Source organism: Arvicanthis niloticus, chromosome 2 (assembly GCF_011762505.2).
Source record: "Arvicanthis niloticus isolate mArvNil1 chromosome 2, mArvNil1.pat.X, whole genome shotgun sequence".
In the NCBI taxonomy this organism is placed as follows: Eukaryota; Metazoa; Chordata; class Mammalia; order Rodentia; family Muridae; genus Arvicanthis; species Arvicanthis niloticus.
Window position 1 is genome coordinate 1,218,842 of NC_047659.1, and position 19,860 is coordinate 1,238,701.

General features: G+C 49.6%; 1 protein-coding gene across 1 annotated transcript; it reads left to right on the plus strand.

Annotated features, from left to right (window-relative positions):
• Positions 1-23: 23 nt before the first annotated feature.
• Stkld1 (serine/threonine kinase like domain containing 1) lies at positions 24-19,842 on the plus strand. Its single transcript, XM_034495536.2, has 19 exons — positions 24-548; positions 1,746-1,832; positions 3,724-3,768; positions 5,775-5,849; positions 7,041-7,145; positions 9,277-9,347; positions 10,020-10,135; positions 11,606-11,724; positions 11,926-12,089; positions 12,731-12,861; positions 13,398-13,481; positions 15,575-15,691; positions 16,360-16,500; positions 16,884-17,012; positions 17,776-17,904; positions 17,974-18,102; positions 18,971-19,111; positions 19,287-19,366; positions 19,591-19,842. The coding sequence occupies exons 1-19, from the start codon at positions 534-536 to the stop codon at positions 19,717-19,719; spliced, it is 2,007 nt and encodes a 668-aa protein (XP_034351427.1). The 5' UTR covers positions 24-533; the 3' UTR covers positions 19,720-19,842.
• Positions 19,843-19,860: the final 18 nt, after the last annotated feature.

The window sequence follows — 19,860 nt, forward strand, 5'->3', positions numbered from 1 at the left end:
GTCCCGCCTCCGCCGCGCGCCCTTCTCGAGCAGACACCTCCCCCACGCTCCAGGCCCCGCCCCCTCAGCCCCTACGGACCACCCCTAGCCCTTTAGCCGCTAGAACCCGAAGCCCTGACCACGCCACACCCTCACCAGCAGCAGGTCCCGCCCACCGGGCCAGTGGACTTCCTGCCACCTGTGTCTCCTGCCCTTTGTACTTGAGGCCCTGCCTGCTGCGTCGTCACAGTATCTGCTCCGCCCTCCACCCGACCCAACACACCGGGCCACGCCCTTCGTCCAGTACACGGCGCCCTAGTCCCTGTGGCTTCTTTAAGGGGCATAGTGCGAGCACGCCGTGTGCGTGCCAAAGTGCTAAGCGGATAAACGCACCGGGTTGAGGGTTAAGGAAGTGAGGTGGAGGGGTGGAGGAGGCGGGGTGGGCACACGGAGCCGTCACTACCGAGCATGCTCAAACTAGGGTTCGACTACCGGCCTGGCTCGAGGGCTTAACCCCGCAGAGGGTCAGTGAGGCAGTGTCTCCTCCAGATACCATGGAAAAATACCAGGTGCTGAGATGCCCTCACAACCAAGACCCAGGGTCCGTGGGCAGTGGGACAGGGTCCGAGGGCCACACAGCCAGGCCCACCCTTCATCACAGGTTTGCCCCATGACCCCCGCAAGTTTCCTCCTCCAAGTTCTCCTTCGAGCCCTCCCAGGGCCTCAGTTTCCCTCTCTAAAATGATGACCAGTCCCCCAATCTGACCTCTGGTTGGACAATGGTGCACGTGTCCCTTCCCTCCATGTATGGGGGACTTAAGGCAGAACACGGAACAAAAAACCTGAGTGGATGTTTTTTAAATTGCTTTTTTCCTGACCTGTCAGCCTCATTAAAGGTTAGACTCAGCTTATAAAAGCTTCACTTTTGCATATTTGCTTCTCCTCTCTTTTCCAGCATTCTCTGAGAGAAGGCTTACATGCGTTAGCCAAACAAATGCACTTCTGATGGCCAGAAATTTTTAAAGGAAGGAAAAAAAAAAAACCACTGCTTACCGGCCTGGGCTGAGCTCCAAAGATTCCCTGTATCCCCTATATTCTAACCTTCCTGTACTGCCTACATACCTTGTCCCCTTTCCCACACTGACAGCAGCCTCCCTACTCAGGCCTCAGCTACCTTCTACCCGACAGCACTGATCTTGTAGAGTTCTGGCTTGCAGACCAGTTCTGAAGGTGTGGCTTCAAACATGAGCTCTGGCTCAGACCCTAGAGTGCCATAGCCTCAGGCAAGGACCTTGCTCCCTCGGCCTCAGTATCTCTAAAGTACATTGTAGGTACCACTGGTGAAGGCTACAGAGAATGGCTGGGAAGTACTTCCTTCAGTGCTATGTCTGTACCAGTTACATCAATCACAGAGCCTTACTTGGATGTTCCTTTTGGAGAAGGGGTGGATGAAGGTGTCACTGGGGTTAAGAACCACTTACACCCCCTATCCCTTGGGGAACTTTCTCTTAACTATCAGGCTCCTCTGAAGGCTTGGGGAGTCGTGAGGCTGTAAAATAAGGACTCCAGAATGGGTTTCAAGGGAAATTGTATTGGCTCCACCTGGAGGAGTGATGGAGGGCTTCTCAGTCCATCACCTAAGGCCATTTTCTCTATAGGAAAATTGAGAGAAGATGCTGATTTAGAGGCCCAGTGTGGAATCATCATGTGTGGGAAATACAGAATAATGTGCACTTTCTCAAAGTCTCTCTCTTCCTTGAGGGTAGATTTTGCAAAAGTTGAGTCCCGGAGCCTTAGGGGTGAACCTGGTGGTGGAAGAACTGGAAACTGAAACCAAGTTCTTGATAAAAGAGGTAAGGTGCAGAGCCCTGTGAGCTGTGAGGTGCAGTTGTGTAGCAGTGGCTCTCCCAAACCCAAGCTCCCAATCCCAGGTTGCAGAGGTCTCTCAGACTCCCAGAAATCCCTACACAAGCTCCATTGAGGCAAGCTGTAGCATGAGACTTCCTGGAGTTCCCTCTTTATTCCCCTCACTCTGGTGAGTAGAAATGTTAGTCTTATTCCACTAACCACAATGCTCACCCACATGCCTGCCCTCACCTCACTGAACCCATCAACCCTGCCAACCCAAAACAAAAACCCCAGTCTCACAGCCAGAGATGGTGAGACTCAGGAGTCCCATTCTCACCGAGGTTGCAGTTTCCCAAAGGCTTGGAATTTGATAAGGGGTGCAGGGCCACTGGTCTTACCAAAAGGGAGGGGGGGCAGAGAGGATCCCAGAGACTGAGTAACAGGTGTATAACTGGCATAGCTGGGGTGGGTGCAGGTCCACAGGAGTATCCAAGAGAGGAGTACTGCTGTACAGTCCCTTGTACCCCTTCCTCCGGGGTGCTGACAGATATCTTGGGGATTGGATCTGACCTCCCAGCAGCCTCAGCCCAGGGGGCTTGGGCCTGGAGTGTTTTATCTCCCTCTATTGCTAATTAGCTATAGGGTTAGTTCCCTCATGTCACAGGCCAGTGGCCAAAGTGGCTGCCTATCTTCTATACAATTAAAGGAGGGTTTGTTTGTTGCTGGCGATGTTGTTGTTGTTTAAAGCTAGCCACACGGGGCATGATGGTACACTCTATACTCAACATTTGGGAAGGCAAGTAAAGCTAAAGTTCAAGGCCAGCCAGGGCTATACAGTAAAACCTTGTCTCAACAAGCAAACACGAGCAAAATTAGGCATCTGGTTTTTCTAAATACAAATCAGGTGAGGGGTTATAAGCAGGAGTCTTGTGACTTTCCAGTCTCTATGTTTGTAAGACTGGCACTGAAGTTGATAACATTGACAATGTCTCTGGCTGTACCACAGCTTCCTCCTCTCCTATCTGACAGCTGTATCTTCTCCCCACTAGCTTCTTGTGCTAGTGGGGAGCCTAGTTAGCCAGCCTGTCCAATCACGTGGCTTTAGCCCGACTTGTTTTTCACCAGCAAAAGGAACTGTGATAAATATCTTTAGAGATCTTTACAGAGTCTTCCTCCCCTTGAGCATATATAACTTCCTTAGGGGGAAAAAAATTCATGCAATAGGACTTCAGGAGATACTGAAAGAAATTTCTTCTGTTTGTTTGTTTGTTTGTTTGTTTGTTTGGAGGACCTGTCTATGTAGCCCTAGCTGTCCTAGAACTCAATATGTAGACCAGACTGGCTTCAAACTCAGAGATCCATCTGCCTGCCCCTTCCTCCAGAGTGTTAGGATTAAAAGCATGCACTATTATACCACTGAGCTACGTCCCATCCCGAACATTACTGATTCAACTTACTCTCCTTTTTTGGTTTTTGGTTTGGTTTGGTTCTTTGAGGCAGGGTTTCTCTGTGTAGCCCTGGCTGACCTGGAACTCACTCTGTAGACCAGGATTGCACTAGGTGTTTTATAAGTCCAGGGAAGCTTCAAGCTCAGAAACCCTCCTACCTCTACCTGCTAAGCACTGGGATTATAAACACAAGGCACCAAACCCAGTGAAGTATTTTTCCACATTTGGCTGACTTTCCTATAAATGGTGTGGTGGCAATGATGATACATACTGGTGTTGGAGGTAATAGTTGATGTGCTGATGGTGATGGTGGTGGTGGTGGTGGTGATGGTGGTGGTGGTGGTGGTGACGTCATAATGACAGAGATAAAGATCATCATGACAGAGGTGGTAGGAGCCATTGTTCACTACACATGTACTAACTGAGCTTGTCTTCCTGGGACCTGCAGGTGGAGTGTATTGATGAGCATCATGCCAACAAGGCCCTGGAGGAGGTAATGATCAGCGTCCCCCCCACCCACCATGATCAGTACTCAGCAAACACAGAAACTGGGTCTTGTGCCCACCTGCTGAGTGACTGGGTGAAGGGAAACATGCAGTGGTCATAAGGGGACTGCACACTCAGGACATCCATTTCTTAGTTACCACTTGGGACATTGTTCCCCTAATGGCTACTCTACCACTAACCATCTTTTACATTTTTATTTATTTTTTCTTATTGCTGGAGAGGGACAAAATCCACATTGCACAGCCATGTATGGAAGTCAGAGGACAACTTTGTGGGGTCAGGTCTCTCTCCCCACCTTTATGTGGGTTCCGGTAGTCAAACCCAGACTGTCGTTTTCTTTTCTTTTTCTATTTATTGATTGATTGATTGGTTGGTTGATTTTTATTTATTTAAAAAAACAGGATGTCACTATGTAGCTCTTGTATTCCAGGCTGGGTTCAAACTCAGAGATCTGCCTGCTCTGCTTCCTCCTGAGTGCTAGGATTAAAGGCATGTGCCACCACACCTGGCCTGACTGTCAAGTTTTCAAAGCAAGCATTTTAACCCACTAAGCCATCTTGTTGACACCCAATAACCATCTTTTTAAAGACAAGTCTTGTTTTTCCTTACATTCGTTTAGTATGTGTATACATGTACACATGCATGACTTGTGGCACTTGTATGGAGGTCAGAAGACAGCTTTGGGAAGATGGTTTTCTCCTGGTTCCTTTACTCAACTGACCCAGCTCACATTTTCTGAAGATGTTTTTCTTCAGACTTGGGGCTGTCTTTCAGTGATGGGGCATGTGCCTCAATTGCTCCAAGCCCTGGGTTCTATCTCCAGCACTGGGGAAAAAAAATGTTTTTCTTCTAGTTATAAAAGAAGAACGGTACAAAGTTTGGGAGACACAAAGAACATGTTTAGAAAGAACAAGTAAATTAATCAATTAGTTGAGTGTGCTAGTGGTCACTCTCAGTCCCAGCATTGACTGGATTGTAAGTTTGAGGCCAGCCTGGATGGAATTGTGAGGTTCTGACTTAAGAGATGAAGGGCTGAGATGAGGCTCTGTGGTAAAGCACCAGCCTCAAATACACAGGCTCTGGACTTGGTTCTCAGCATAGAGTAAAAGGAAAGGAGCAAGAAAGGAGGAGAAGAGGAAGAAGGAAAAACAGGAGAGAGGGAAGAGTCGGGGAAGGGTGAGAAGGTTGAAAATTGCTTTCACAGAGCCACAGGAGACTGCAATTATCAACTTGATAGATAGCAGCTAGGAGCCGTTTCTTTAGGCCTCTCTAGAAATCTCACAGGAGTGAAAGGTGACTCCTCCTCCAGTATGGTCTCTTATGTATGTGTTGGCTTCCTTCTGGAGTTGCCTGCCCTTGCACATCGATAGTCAACATGACTTGTGGAGCAGAAGTGGACGGAGTCATAGTCTGACATATGGAAAGAGCATGGGTAGTTCCGGCATCACACAGCCATGTTGTCCATTCCCATCCATATCTGCTGGGCCAGGCGTTTTCCCACCCAGCTTTCAATCAAAGCGATGGCCCATCTGGCCATGGTGTTCAGGTGGCCATTTCTGCAGCCTGGTTGGATTTATTTCCTAAGTACCTCACTGTGCCTTTGGGCACAGCAGATTCTCCAGCCCAGCCTGACTGTCTCCTAATGCCCCTTGGGCCTGCACCTGTTCACTGGGGACTAGAAGTTGTGCTGGGTATCAAGTCCAGGACTCTACGAATGCTAGAAAAGGCTCTATTCTTGAACTTACACTCCAGCCTGTTACCATTTTTATATGCGCTTGTGAAACTCAGAAAGGTTAAAGAACAAGTCTGGGTCACACAGCATGATCGATCGCCCTATTCTGGAGACCCACACCAGCCTCCTGGCCTCTCTCCAGCAGGCTACACAGCTTCCTTGTACCCATACCATGCCCTGCCCAGAGCCATTCTCATCTCTTGGTTGGAATGTGTAGCAGAGCAGTACTGGCTGAGACACTCTGTTCCCTCTCTGTACAGCTGATGCCCCTGCTGAAGCTCCAGCACCCCAACATCTCTCTGTACCATGAGATGTTCATCATGTGGAACAACGAGGTGAGTTGGAGCGCCCACAATCCAGAAGCTGACAGCATGGAACACTCTGAGAGGCAGGCATTTCCTGGATCCTGTGCATGACCTCTAATGATCCCCCAACAACCTCATCATGTGCAGCCTCACAGCCCATTTCACAAAGGAGGATTCTGAGGCTAAGAGCCACCACTTCTGGGTTCATCAGCTCTAAAACAGCTGAAGCAAGAGGCCAGATGCTAGGCTCTAGACTACACCTTTAGCAATGGGGTTTTGGCTTTTGTAGAAGGTGTCTGATACTGGAAAGCTGCTTTTCTGGCTTCCCCTCTTGTCTCAAAGCTGTGAACCCCTTACTCCCATGACAATAGGGTGGGAACATTATTCTCATTTCATGAGGGTGGTCTAAGGCCCCAGTGCCTCACAATTAGTGAATCCTGAGTAGGACTTTCCCAGGCTTGTGTCCTGTTGGCAACAGGACATTTTGCCTTTGCAATGAGTACAGCTTTCCTAAGTCACACCTCCAGAGGTGACTGAGGGGAAGAAGGACACTGGGAATGCTGAGGGGCCTCCACTGAGCTCCATCTCCACATCAGTTTCCCTGCTGAGCTGACAACTCAGGGCTTGGGACCCTCACTGCATGTACCCTCCAGTTTCCCAAGCACCCTGATGCTTTCAGAGACAATGTTTCATTGGAGGAAACAGAACTGGCCACTGGCCACATCCTGGACCCTGACCAGGGTGGCATCCTCAGAGGAGCTCCCAGAGTCATAAGGGACTATCCTGCAATTGAGGGGTAAAGATGATTCCATAAAGGACTCTGCATATACAGAGGCCAGGAACAACTGCAATTTTCAGGAAGACCAACTAACGACAAGGCCTGGTGTAGTAGGGCATAGGAATGGGGACAAGAGAGTAATGGGTCCCCATTAGGCATTGTTCCCGTTGACACCACAAATGATAGCCAATGAAAGATGCCCTGGAGCAAGTGGTCCTACAGAGCCCTGAGACCCAATCTTTTTTTTTTTTTTGGTTTTTGGAGACGGTTTCTCTGTGTAGCCCTGGCTGTCCTGGAACTCACTCTGTAGACCAGGCTGGTCTCGAACTCAGAAATCCGCCTGCCTCTGCCTCCCAAGTGCTGGGATTAAAGGTGTGCACCACCACCGCCTGGCTGAGGCCCAATCTTTGGGCAGCTGATTAAGAGGCCTTGTGTTCTGACAGATCTCTTCTCTGTTCCTCTGCCTGGTGATGGATTATTACACCCAAGGGACCTTCCAGAATATCATGGAGAATAAAAGGAAGTTAAAAGAGGTTGTTGACACTGAGGTAAGAGAAACTCTGGAGCTGGGTATAGTAGTGTATGCCTTTGGTCCCAGCACCCAGGAGGCAGAGGCAGGCAGATCTTTGTGAGTTTGAGTCTACTAGCCTAGTCTACAAAAAATGAGTCCAGGACACCCAGAGTTAGTTACACTGAGAATCCTCGCCTGGAAAAACCAGAGGGAGGGAGGGAGGGAGGGAGGGAGGGAGGGAGGGAGGGAGGGAGGGAGGGAGGGAGACAGGCAGACAGACAGACATACTCTGGGCCACCAGGTTTGGGAGACACCTAAACCTTTGATTTATACCCCTGACTACTCCTGCATAAGAGACAAGAGGAACTTTGGGTCTGGCCTTAGGCTTCTCTTCCCTGTACAAAGTCATTACACTGCTTTGTGCACCTATCTCAGTTGCATAGCTCAAGGCACTACAAGTGTACTTGCCCCTGCCCCTGCCCCTGCCCCTGCCCCTGCCCCTGCCCCTGCCCCTGCCCCTGCCTGTGCTAAGGGTTAGGCATTCTTAGGACTCAGAAGAATCCAAGGCAAAAGCAATTGATGGGGTCTACCTTCAAAGACTGTAATGCACTTCCTGAAATTCATCCAGATGAGCTCAGTGTATGTGGCTCAAATCTGAACACGAGTTGTCCCCTAAGTCCTGTACCTTTGAGGTCTAGCCATGCCCTGATGCTCTTCCTGTGGTCAGCTAGCTGCCCTTGTTCATGGCAAGGAAGTACGCAGTGGACCTGCCTCTCCTGTGCCGATGAGCCTTTGATCACTCCCAGCGCGGGGCTGCAGAGTGCGACTTCCCAGAGCACTGGTGGAAGGGCTACTCTTTCTTACCTAATCATGTAGAACTAGGTGTTTTGCTGGGTCAGAGAATAGGAGATGTGGCTTCAGTAGGCGTTCTAACAGAAGCTGATTTACCAGGGTTTACTCTCTCCAGAAACGAAGAGGGCTTCCCTTCCATATACATCTTTGGCCTGTCTTTGTATCATTGAGTCTGTCTTTTCCCTGTCAAGTGTTCAAGGGGTAGTAACATTTTGTTAGAACTTTAATTTGTACCTCTATCTCAGTAGTCTTGACAAGCACATTTGGATGTGTGTTTTTGTTATGTTATGTTTTACCTTATCTTATTTTGAGGTGACTATGAACTCACTAGCTAAGGATGACCTTGAACTGATACTCCTCTCTTTATCTCCTCAGTCCTGGGATTATGGGCCTCTATAACCATAATCAGTAACATTTTAGCCATTTGGAGTTCTTCTGTGCCCCTTTAACTACTCTTCCCATTCAAATTGTTTTCTTGTTGATTTATAAACATTCTTTACATATGGTAGACATTAGTGTCCATATATCTCTACCCAGTCTGGGACTTGCCAGTTCACTTGTTTGATACCACCTTGTAATAGGGCAGTCCTTGATGTAATGGAGGCCAGTCCTCCCTGTGGCCAGGGCATTTTAGACCTGGCTTAGGCAGCTTTCTCTACTCCAAGGTCGCAGGGCTCTCCTTAATTTTCTTCTAGAAGTGTATAGACTTTCACTTTTACCTTTGAGACCAGTAGTACCCTCCCAAGATCTGAGTGTGATTTCCTGTGAGAATTTCTATGCTTCTGTTGGCCCAGGTGCCATCTCCAGAGAGGCTCAGAGGGGCATGTAGCTCATTTCATTGCCCTACCTCAGAGTCAGGCTCTAGAGTAGGCTTGCACTTCTGTCATTGGTAGAAATCTTAGAAATACAAATAGTCTCAGAAGCCATGAAATGAGCTCCTCTAAAAGGGCCACAGCAGGAAGATATGGGTCTCTGCCACCGCAGTGTCTTTTAATCCTGAGATGAGATTCAGGAGTCCTAGGTACATAACTTGAAAATGGCAGCCGGGAACACTAGGCACCACTTTGTTGCCTCCCGTGTTGTCTCGCAGGCTCGTTTAAAGTGCAAGCCCTGACAGGTACTGCAGGGGCTTCAGTATTAGTAGTGCCCAGAGAGGCCACCTTCCGAGAGCATCATGGCCCACAGAGTGGTACCCAGTATCTCCAGCTAGTCACTGTTCTACTGACTGCTTTGGGTGCTCATATGTAGCTTTGCAGATATACCCTTGGGAAGTTCCTAGACCCCTTCCAATGTCACATCCCCTGCTTCTTCCTCAGTGGATGCATACCATGCTAAGCCAGGTGCTGGATGCCATCGATTACCTACATGAGTTGAACATCATTCACAGGTGATGGAGCCTCCTCTGTGGATTGGTCAAAACTCCTAGGCCCAGATGCCCAGGCCCAGGGGCCAGATCTGGGCAGAATGGGGCATCTTCTGTGGACTCCCCTTCTTGGCTGAGAGAACAGCCTGACTCACCCCCAAAGGCACAGGGCTGTGGGAGTGTGGGGGCCTAACAGGGTGGTTCTAAAGGGCAAGAGAACAGAGATAAGATGCCTAGGAAGAGAGGCGAGGTTGCCTGTAGTGACACAGCCCTCTGGACAGGCCAATAAGAGTTGCTGCAATCCAAGCCTAGTCTTTGACCCTTGTACCCAGTGTCAGGCCCAAGATCTGCAGTGGGAAGAATCTAGGAAATGACTTCCATCACCATGGTCCATATGAGCAAAGAGAATAGAGTGCCCATGTTAATGCTACCAGAAATACAGAATGATGGGTACCTTTTCTAATGAGGGACCTCAGTGTTTGTACTTACAATGGGGTTCTTCCCTAATGTGCAGAAACTGAGTAGATGTCACGTTCTAGGAAACAATTATTTAATAAGCAGGCTGAGCAGAGCATTTTCTTGAGGAATGAAAAGGGCTGGAACTGGGTTGGAAGAGCAGGCTTAAGGCTCAGGCATGTGCTAGCCCTATCCCAAGCAGCTCTGCATGGTACCAGAGGCCCCTGTTCTTGGTTGCAGGAACCTCAAGCCTTCCAACATCGTCCTTATTAACAACGGCTACTGTAAACTGCAGGACTTGAGCTCCCAGGCCCTGATGACCCATGAAGCCAAGTGGAATGTCCGAGCAGAAGAAGGTGGCTAGGGAAGACTGGGAATGAGTGGCAACGGAGGTGGTGGATCTTGGCATCCAGATGGCAGTGGTTACTCTTAGGGCTGGGCTCTTTAACTCAGAAGGTCTAGAGATCTCCAACCTAGGGAATAACACATTAGATGTGCCACTGTGGAAAGGTGCAGGGGCCAAAGGGCTCCAACATGTAAAAGAGAGCCTTGGGGAACAAAGCAATGGTTGTGGTCCCTTAAAGATATTAATTCTTGTGGGGAAGAAAGCACCCAAAAAGGGCAGAAGCTACATATAGGGGTACAGTCCTCTAGGATATAGGCACCAACTCTGCATGTTAGACATGGAGCTGAGATAGTCCAGGAGGTGGAAAGATGTTAGGGTAAAGGGACAGAGCATATCAAGCCTGTAACGACTGTCACAGGCAGACACAGCAGCCTGGGAAGAGAATCCAGAGTCCTGTGGTGGCAGTGGTTGTCCTTGGCACACAGAGGATAGGTGGGTGAGCAGATAAATGGGTGGACAGTTGGTGGGTTGATGAGGAAGTGGGTACAGGAAAGGGTTGTATGGAGGTATCAGGGGTGTGTGTCCTTGGAGTCTGGCCTTTGGCTGGGGATTGGAGGTTTCGAAATGGAATGACTCGCCAGGCAGTGGTGGCGCACGCCTTTAATCCCAGCACTTGGGAGGCAGAGGCAGGCAGATTTCTGAGTTCGAGGCCAGCCTGGTCTACAGAGTGAGTTCCAGGACAGCCAGGACTACACAGAGAAACCTTGTCTCGAAAAACCAAAAAAAAAAAAAAGAAAAAAAAAGAAAGAAAGAAAGAAAGAAAGAAAGAAAGAAAGAAAGAAAGAAAGAAAGAAAGAAAGAAAGAAAGAAAAGGAGTGAGTGACTTGAGTCCAGGCTGATAGAACAGGGTAAGGGCATACACTGGTGGCTCTCTCTGCAGGTTTAAGGTTTAGGAATAAGGCAATGCAGCCAGAACTTTGCCCTAAGGTCCTAACATTTAGAGGGATAAACTGCTCAAAGGGGGCCACACTTTGGCTTTTCTGGAGCACACCTCTCTCATCTCCTGCCTATTGTCACACAGGCAGGCAGGCATGCAGGCCAGCCTGGCAGACACCTGCCCAGATGGACAAGCCTCCCTGGTGGAAATTAAGGTCTGTCAGGACAGTGGCTTCACTGCCTACAGCTTGCACTTTTCACCCCTCCCAAAGAGGATGACTGAGGGCTCCTGTCTGAAGCCCTGGCAGAAGACCACTGAATTGGGGACAATGTAGCTGAGTCCAGTGGGGCAAGCCTGTAGTCTCAGCACTGGGAGGTGGAGGCAGGAAGTTCGGGAGTTCAAGGCACATCTGGGATATAGGTGACTCTCTCAAAACAACCAAAAGAGGAGCGGTAGTGCTAGGGGGAAGGCTGGCTCTGTCCTGTTCCTCATCCCCAGGGAACATAGCACTCAGTAGTTTTTCCACCTTGACTCTGCCCACAGACCCCTGCCAGAAGTCCTGGATGGCTCCCGAAGCTCTCAAATTCTCCTTCTCCAGCAAATCTGACATCTGGTCCCTGGGCTGCATCATTCTAGACATGGCCACTTGCTCCTTCCTGAATGTGAGCTTCCTGTGGGGAGGCTGCCTGCTTTCACCCTACCTATCATGCCCCCCTTACCCTTTCTGTTTCATGGAGGCTACACTATGCTCACTTTCCTCAGGCCCCTGCCCCAGCTCTTGCTGGGCCTGATGAAAGAGTGCTGATAGCAGCAGTTACCTTCCTGGCTGAGAAAAGCCCAGGTGATGCCCTCTTCCCTTGAAGGACACAGAAGCCATGCAACTGCGGAAGGCCATCCGCCATCACCCAGGCAGCCTGAAGCCCATCCTGAAAACCATGGATGAGAAGCAAATCCCTGGTACAGATGTCTACTATTTGCTTCTGCCCTTCATGCTGCATATCAACCCCTCTGACCGACTAACAATCAAGTAAGCTCAGAGCCAGGTCTTCTTTTAATCTTTTAATCGTATACCTTTTAGCGTTTTCATACCGTAACACACAGAGTTGTCCTGATTTGGCACACATATCCCTCAACTACCTGGCAGCCAATAATCTCAAATATATGGTGGGGTTTTTTGTTTGTTTGTTTTGTTTTTTGTTTTGTAGATTAGGTCTGACCAGCTCAGGCTAGCTGTGACTCCATAGTGACCCTCTTGCCTCAGCTTCCTGACTGCTGGAATTGCAGGTGTGTTCAACTGGCTTGAATACATGCCTCTTCGAAAAAGATGCAAGCAGCCTGATTTTCCCATTGGGTGCAGGGCCTTAACCTTAAAGATACATATATCACTTTCAGGAGACCAGGAAAAATTTCTGTTCTAATAATGTCAATCAGAAAACCTGTTCATATGTTTTTAAGGAAGAAGGGGCATGAAGACAGAAGTGCTGGACCCAGGACCATCTTTGGGGGGCCTGCCATGGAGAAGTCCTGTGATTTCAGAGTAGAGTAGATCCCTAGAAGTGTAACTACAAAGATAGTTACTAGATACACATGGAACAGAGGGTCACCCACAGTTCAGGGCAAAGGGATGGTCCTATGGGAAGCCACTGGTGTTCTCTGCCCCTTTGCCAGGAATGTGATCCAAGTCACCTTAATGAGCAGCTCCTTCAAGAGCTCCTGTGTTGCTCTGAACATGCAGCGGCAGACGGTTCCCATCTTCATCACTGATGTACTGCTAGAAGGCAACATGGCCAACATCTTAGGTGATGGTGGGGATGCAGTGGATAGTGCTGGGAGCTGCTGCGGCCTTGGCACTAGTTTCAGGTGCTTGGTGTCTCTCTCCCACAACTTGGTCCTAGACCTGCTGTTTATGCATGATTAGTGAGTGGGAACAGTTTCTAGGTTCCTCCCCTGTACATAATGCATACCCTTGCTCCCAGTAGCCTGGCTCTGCCTATTTTCCCTGTTCTCATTGGTCAGTTAAGACAGTCAAGACCTGTTCACTGCTCATCTTCTCCAGAGTCCTGTGCCCTTTGGCTACACCCTCTAGGCAGCAGGCTGTGTGCTTCCTGTGTGCACGACAGCAGGCACTGGGCTCAGGGATAGGCTCGCAGAGACTTGTTTGATTTTCAGTGAGTCCCTCAGCCTGAACACCCTCTGAAAAGTGAGGCTAAGAGTGCTGACGTTGTGGCCTGGTTGCTGCAAGGCGCGGGCCTGCAAGGCGAGGGCCGGCAAGGCAAAGGCCCACTCCTCAATGGCTTGGTCCTCAATCGGGTTCGCCATATCCTTGTTCCTGCAGATGTCATGCAGAATTTCTCCAGTCGACCAGAGGTCCAGCTCAGAGCCATTAACAAGTTTCTGACCATGCCAGAGGATCAGCTAGGTAAAGATCCTGCACCTTCCCCAGACTCCCAGGAAAGGCTGTGAGGTGGGGACTACCAACCTTTATTACAGGCTTTTCTGGCTAGTGCTATTAACTGGGGCTCTGATTCCACACTTACTATCAAAGGAGGCGGGAGAGAGGCTGGCTTCTCCGCATGATTTCAACAGGTCAACAGGAAATCCTTTAGCATCGGGGAGGCCGAGACAAGAAGACTGAGAGCTAGCCTGATCTATAGGGAGACAAGGCCTTGGTTTTTTTTTTGTTGTTGTTGTTGTTGTTGTTCTGTTTTGTTTCTTAAAAAAGACCACTTCTGGGGGAACATGGTGGGATTGATCCCAGGGCCTCATGCAATGGTGGTTAACTGAGCTACCTCCTCAGCTCTTGTTTGTACTTTGAGAGAGTCTAAATTGCCTATGCTAGTGTCTCTCTCTGTCTCTCTCTTTCTCTGCCTCTCTCTCTCTCTCTCTCTCTCTCTCTCTCTCTCTCTCTCTCTCTCTCTCTCAGAATGCTAGTCTTAAACTCACTGTATAGTCCAGAAAGTCCTTGAACTTGTAATCCTTCTGCCTCTGAAGTACCTGCAATTACAAGTGTGCCCCATCACATCTGGTTGAAGAGACCCTTCCATCTGCCCCATTATCTCTGTAGTGGGCATCTGAGTTGCTTCTTGTTTTCCATTCTTATAAACAGCACCATCACCTGGCATACCATCCACTTGGCATACTGCCTGTATGTGCTTGTCAGATGTACCTCTGGATATCAGAGTGTGGATACTACATACCATCTGTCTTAGGGTTTCCGTTGCTGTAAAGAGACAGCATGACCAAAGCAACTCTTATAAAGGACATTTAATTGGGGCTGGCTTATAGGTTCTGAGGTTCAGTCCATTATCATCATGGCAGGAAGCATGGCAGTGTCCAGGTAGGCATGGTGCTGGAGGAGCTTAGAACTTCTTGTTCTAAGGGCAAATAGGAAAAGACTTTTCCAGGCAGCTAGGAGGAAGGTCTCAAAGCCCACTGCCACAGTGACACACTTCTTCCAACAAAGTCACACCTCCTAACAGTGCCACTCCCTGGGCTAAGCATATTTAAACCAGCACACCAACCTTCACAGGCACACCAGCCTGCCCCCACTAGAATGCTCGAGAACAGCTCTTTCCTAGCATTGCTTCTGATGGGTATTAATTAAGTTTCTTGGGCAATTCTGCAAACATGCTTTCCTGTCTCTCCTGCTCAAATATGACACCTGTATGGCATGCATATACCCTTTCCTTCCTGATACCTTTCATCTCTTCACTCACCTTATCCATTCCTCTATCTACCTACCTGCCTAATCAATTATATACCTATTCATCCAGAAAACACATCCAAAGCACATCAAAGATCTGTTCCAGTGGCTAAGGCAGTGGAGGTTACCAGGAGGCTGTTACTCTCCTAAAGTTCCTTTTATAGCTAAACTGTGACCAAGATAAAGCCCAGGACAAGGTAGATTTTGCTTTTTGGGGAAATGGGCTATAATGCCCAACAGTGGACCTCAATTACCACCTGAGATGCTTCTTGCTCAGCCTCATCAGTGTGGGTTTGCTGTAGCTGTTTCCTGGGTACCAGTGTCTCTAAATCTGAGATCCTTATCACAAGCCAAGTCTCAGCTCAGTCATAGTCACAGGCCCTGGAGTCAAACAGGCTGAGTTTGCACAGCCATTTAATGCCCAATGCTCATCACTGACTCTCAGCTTTGTTCTGAAAGTGAGGGCTGAAAAGAAAGACTTGTTTCATGAAGCTGCTCCAAGTATATGCCTTGGCAGAGCTGGGCATGGTGTCATGTACCTGTGGTCTGTTACTCTGGAGGCTGAGGCAGGAGAACCACTAGCACCCAGGAACTCCAAATTAGCCTGGACAACCCAGAATGTAGACCTTGGCAGATGGTCAACTGCTCATACTCTATGAACACATGGGCTGGTCACCCTTCTCTGTCCTTGTGTTCACCCACCTGGATCCTCTGGATTCACTAGTGGGCTCCCAGCAGCCTCTGGGTACCACACCTGTGTCACACAGCCTAGATCCTCCTGTGCTTCCCCTGTACTGTGCACTCCACAGGCCTGCCATGGTCCACAGAGCTGGTGGAGGAGGTAATCAGCATCATAAAGCAGCACGAGAAGAACCTGGATATTCTGCTCAGCACCTGCTCCCTGTTGCTGCGTGTTCTGGGCCAAGGTGGGCAAAGTGAAGGAGTTCTTCCCTCCTAGATCATGTTTCACCAGCTCCTTCGACTTCCCACCTATTCCTAGCATCTGCCTCTCCAGTCTGTTGTTCTCTTTTGTGCCTATGTGACTCCATCTCAGAGTGATAGTTATGAACCTGTATATACTGGGTCTACATGGAGCCTGATCCAGCCTGCTGGGACCCTGGACAAGTTTCCCAGCTATGTCATAGGAGCTAGACAGGTTGGTCTTCTCGGCTTTCTTGACCAGGAGAGGTTTGGAGGATGTGATTGCCAGCAGAGGACAGCACTACACCGAAGTTCTTAGTAGAAGTCTTTGTCACTGAGCCTCCCCCTCCCCCAAATACCCCACCTCCAGTTCTCTGAAACAGGGAAACTTAACTAGCTCCCTCTAAGCATGGAGCATCTAGTTACCTCTTTACCTTTCTAGTCTTAATACTGAGAGCCTAACCGCCACAGATTGTGTCTTTTTCTTAGGACTTGGCGTGTGTCAAATCCAGGCCCTCTTGCATGCCAGGCAAGCACTATACCACTGGACAAGAGTCCATAAATACTTTAGTTCAAAGAGGTGATGCTGTCCCCAGCAAGCAAGGGAGGACACTTGTCCACTTTAGAGCCCCTGCTGTGGGGTCGACTAGTGTTCTTTTCTTGGCCCAATCAGCACTGGCATACGACTCAGAAACTGAGATCCCAAGGAGCAGTCTGATTGTCTCCTTCCTGATGGATGCCTTGCGGAACCACCCGAACTCTGAAAGATTGATTACTGTGATCTACAACGTGCTCACCATTATCTCTAGCCAAGGTATGTTGGCCCTTTGCCCTGTTTCTGCTATAAAAGCCAGGGACAGAATAGAGGCCTTGGGAGATGGGCAGGAGAGGGGCTCATTCCCAAGATGGATCGCCATACTGTTCTCTGTTCAGTGGCAGCTATGGGCACTGCTTGGACACTAGGGACAGTGCCCAAGAATTGAATGGCTGGCTATCAGGTCATGTCGAGACTAGGCACTGGGCCACTCAGACTTTTTACCCACTCTAAGCCCACTTGGGTGAGAAGAGTATTAGGATTAGACATTAAAATAGGCCAGCCAGGAAGACTACGTGTTGCGTCAGCCCAGTGGGAAAAGGCAGTGCTAGGGAAGGAAGGCTTCTTGGAAACTTCCTCCACGTGCTTATGGCTGCCCACAGGACAGGTCTCAGAAGAGCTGGAAGAGGAGGGCTTGTTTCAGCTTGCCCAAGAACACCTGGAGCACTTCCAAGAGGACAGGGACATCTGCCTCGCTATCCTAAGCCTACTCTGGTCACTCCTGGTAGATGGTGAGGCCCTCCTGCATAAGCCCCACTACATGAGACCTTCTAGAGCAGTTCTCAACTGTGGATCTTGACCCCACAGTCATAACCCTTTTACAGGGGTCACCTAAGACCATCAGGAAACACAGATATTTATATTATAGTTCATAATAGTAGCAAAATTACAGTTATAAAGTAGCAATGATTTTATGGTGGGGGGTACTACAACATGAACTGTATCTGTGTTTCTAAGTCTGTTGTGACCAACAGGTTAAGAACTGCTGTTCTACATCTTGTCCCTTAAGCACAGGAGGCCAATCCCAGGCCCCATGTGCCCTGTGCTCTCTCTTTGTGGAGCCTAGTACACGGGCACAGTGAGACACTGGTGGGGTAAGTTAGAACACCTTGTCTAATGACAAGTAGGCTGCCTCTGGCTCCAGAGGTCACCAGAGCATCTGAGGCCCTATCCTGGTTTGGGTTTTGAATGGGGATTTCCAGGCCTGCCCTTCTCTTCTAGAATCTATATTGCTAAGGAAAGAGCTCCAAGCCATGGCAACCCTAGAATACCAGAGATCCTGCTCATGGCACTAATGCTAAAATTCCCCATCTCTATTGTTGATGACTACTGCAAACTCTGGCAGTGGAAAGCCCCATGTTCCATCTCTGGGGACATCTGTCCCCTTGGCTCTCCTCTGTTCTTGGTGGGAGGGAGCAGCGTAGAGGGGCACATCTACAGCAGGAGTTTCTGTCCATACCTGGCCTGGTGTTCCCCATCTTTGTCCTGGCCTAGTTGTCACTGTGAACAAAGAGCCCCTGGAGCAGCTCTCAGGCACAGTCACCTGGGTGCTGGCTACCCATCCGGAGGACGTGGAAGTGGCAGAGGCTGGCTGTGCGGTGCTCTGGCTGCTGTCCTTGTTGGGTGAGCAACCTGAGGCCTTGGTACAGGGAAGGTGACCCTGGACACATAGACAAGGCTTGTTCTTTGTAGGCTGCATAAAGGAGAGTCAGTTTGAGGAGGTGGTAGTGCTGCTTCTGAACAGCATCCAGCTGTGCCCTGGCAGAGTACTGCTGGTCAACAATGCTTTCCGTGGCTTGGCCAGTCTCGCAAAGGTGTCTGGTAAGTCTGGGACAAGCCTGGCTGCTACCTGGAGGTGGAACAAAAGCCAGGTCCCTCCAGTGACGTCCACCTGGTGACCCTCAAACTAGAACAGGAAGAAACAGACTCCAGGAAACACTACTGGACTTCTCCATGTTTGGTTCTTAGGACTGCCTCCCCACCACATACACAGCCCACAGCTGCATGGGTTTCTGACATATTTAGGTCTGTCTCACACTAAGCACTGGCAGTCTTTCTTTGCAGAGAACCATGAGCCCGGGGACAGGCCATGGTCACGAGCAGCATATGGTAGGAACGCTTCCACCCTGGGCCTATCAGGGCTCCAAAGCCTGTCTCTTTGGTTCCACTCCTGCTTATTTCTACTCATGACAGTCGACTGGTGAGGCATCCTGGAGGGCAGTTGGGAATCTTATTTCCTCCTGACTTGTCCCTGATACCCTTGTACAAAGAACCTTGTGAGGGAGTTTTCAGCCCCTCTGAGGTCCAGTTAATGCAGCAGGGTAAGAGGGCCACCTACACGGGAGGCCCCTCTTCCACAGTGCCACACCAAGGCCTCCATTTCTTTGCACAGAAGAGGAACATAAAGCGCCGTATTTCCCTTGGGCATGGCACTCATTGCCAGCAAGTGCAAAGCTGTAGAGAAAGAAGCAAAGTGGTGCAACCACCTCTGCCATTTTACAGAGCAGGGGACAGCTCTGACTTTAGGAGCTTCCTTCACAGAAGGCAGAAGAGCTCTCCCAGCAACCCTATGACCAGTCACGCTACTTCCTAGGGACACTGGGTACAGGGAGCTGAGGATAAGGGCAGCTGCAAAGGAGCTATACTAGACTATATTGCACCCACAAATCTCCTTGCCTCCCTACTCCAGAACTGGTGGCCTTCCGAATAGTAGTACTGGAAGAGGGCAGCAGCGGCCTCCATCTCATCCAAGATATCTACCAGCTCTACAAGGATGACCCTGAGGTGGTGGAGAACCTCTGCATGCTGTTGGCCCATCTGACCTCCTACAGTAAGGACCCTTACCTTGTCCTCTCCGTGGCAGGAAGGGAAGGAGACCCAGAGCCTGGTCCCAAACCTCTGGAACTTGCCACTCATTTACTCTGAGTTAAAGTGGCACCTGACCAACCTTAACTGGCTGGTAGGCAGGGGTCCTGAGCCTCACCATATTCTCTGCTCCCCTGCAGAGGAGATCCTGCCAGAGATGGAGTCTGGAGGCATCAAAGACCTAGTCCGGGTGATCCGGGGGCGCTTTACCTCCAGCCTGGTAAGTCATGATGACACCTTTATCAAGCCACAACACTTGCACTGCACTGACTCATAGCTCCACATGCTGCCTTTCTCTCTGACTGACGGGGCTGAATCCAATCCCAAATGGGAAGTGCAGCCAGACCACCTGAAAGATTCCATCAGCCGGGGTTATGTCATCAAAGCAATTGCTCCTGGATCCTGAAGCCACTGTAGCAAATGGTTCTCGTTTCCTCCTTCCAGGAGCTGATTTCTTATGCTGATGAGATACTTCAGGTACTGGAAGCAACTGTATATCCTAGCCCCCAGGAGGACCAGCTTGAACCTTCTGCAGTACGGGAAGACCCCAAGTCTCCTCCCCACTGCAGCTAGATGCTCTCTTCAGGCCCTGAAATGCTGCCCTTCTGGTCCTGTGGTAAGGGAAAGTATCACTAGGTCCAGTATTCTATTTTGCACTCCATGGTGACTAATAAAGAAGCCCTAGGCTGTTTTTGGCATATCTGGCTGCGGTGT

Coding starts and splice junctions, on each gene's coding strand:
- Stkld1 (XM_034495536.2), top strand. Junction 10,136..11,605: donor GAATGTCCGAGCAGAAGAAG/GTGGCTAGGGAA, acceptor CTCTGCCCACAG/ACCCCTGCCAGAAGTCCTGG. Junction 15,692..16,359: donor GCTGCGTGTTCTGGGCCAAG/GTGGGCAAAGTG, acceptor TGGCCCAATCAG/CACTGGCATACGACTCAGAA.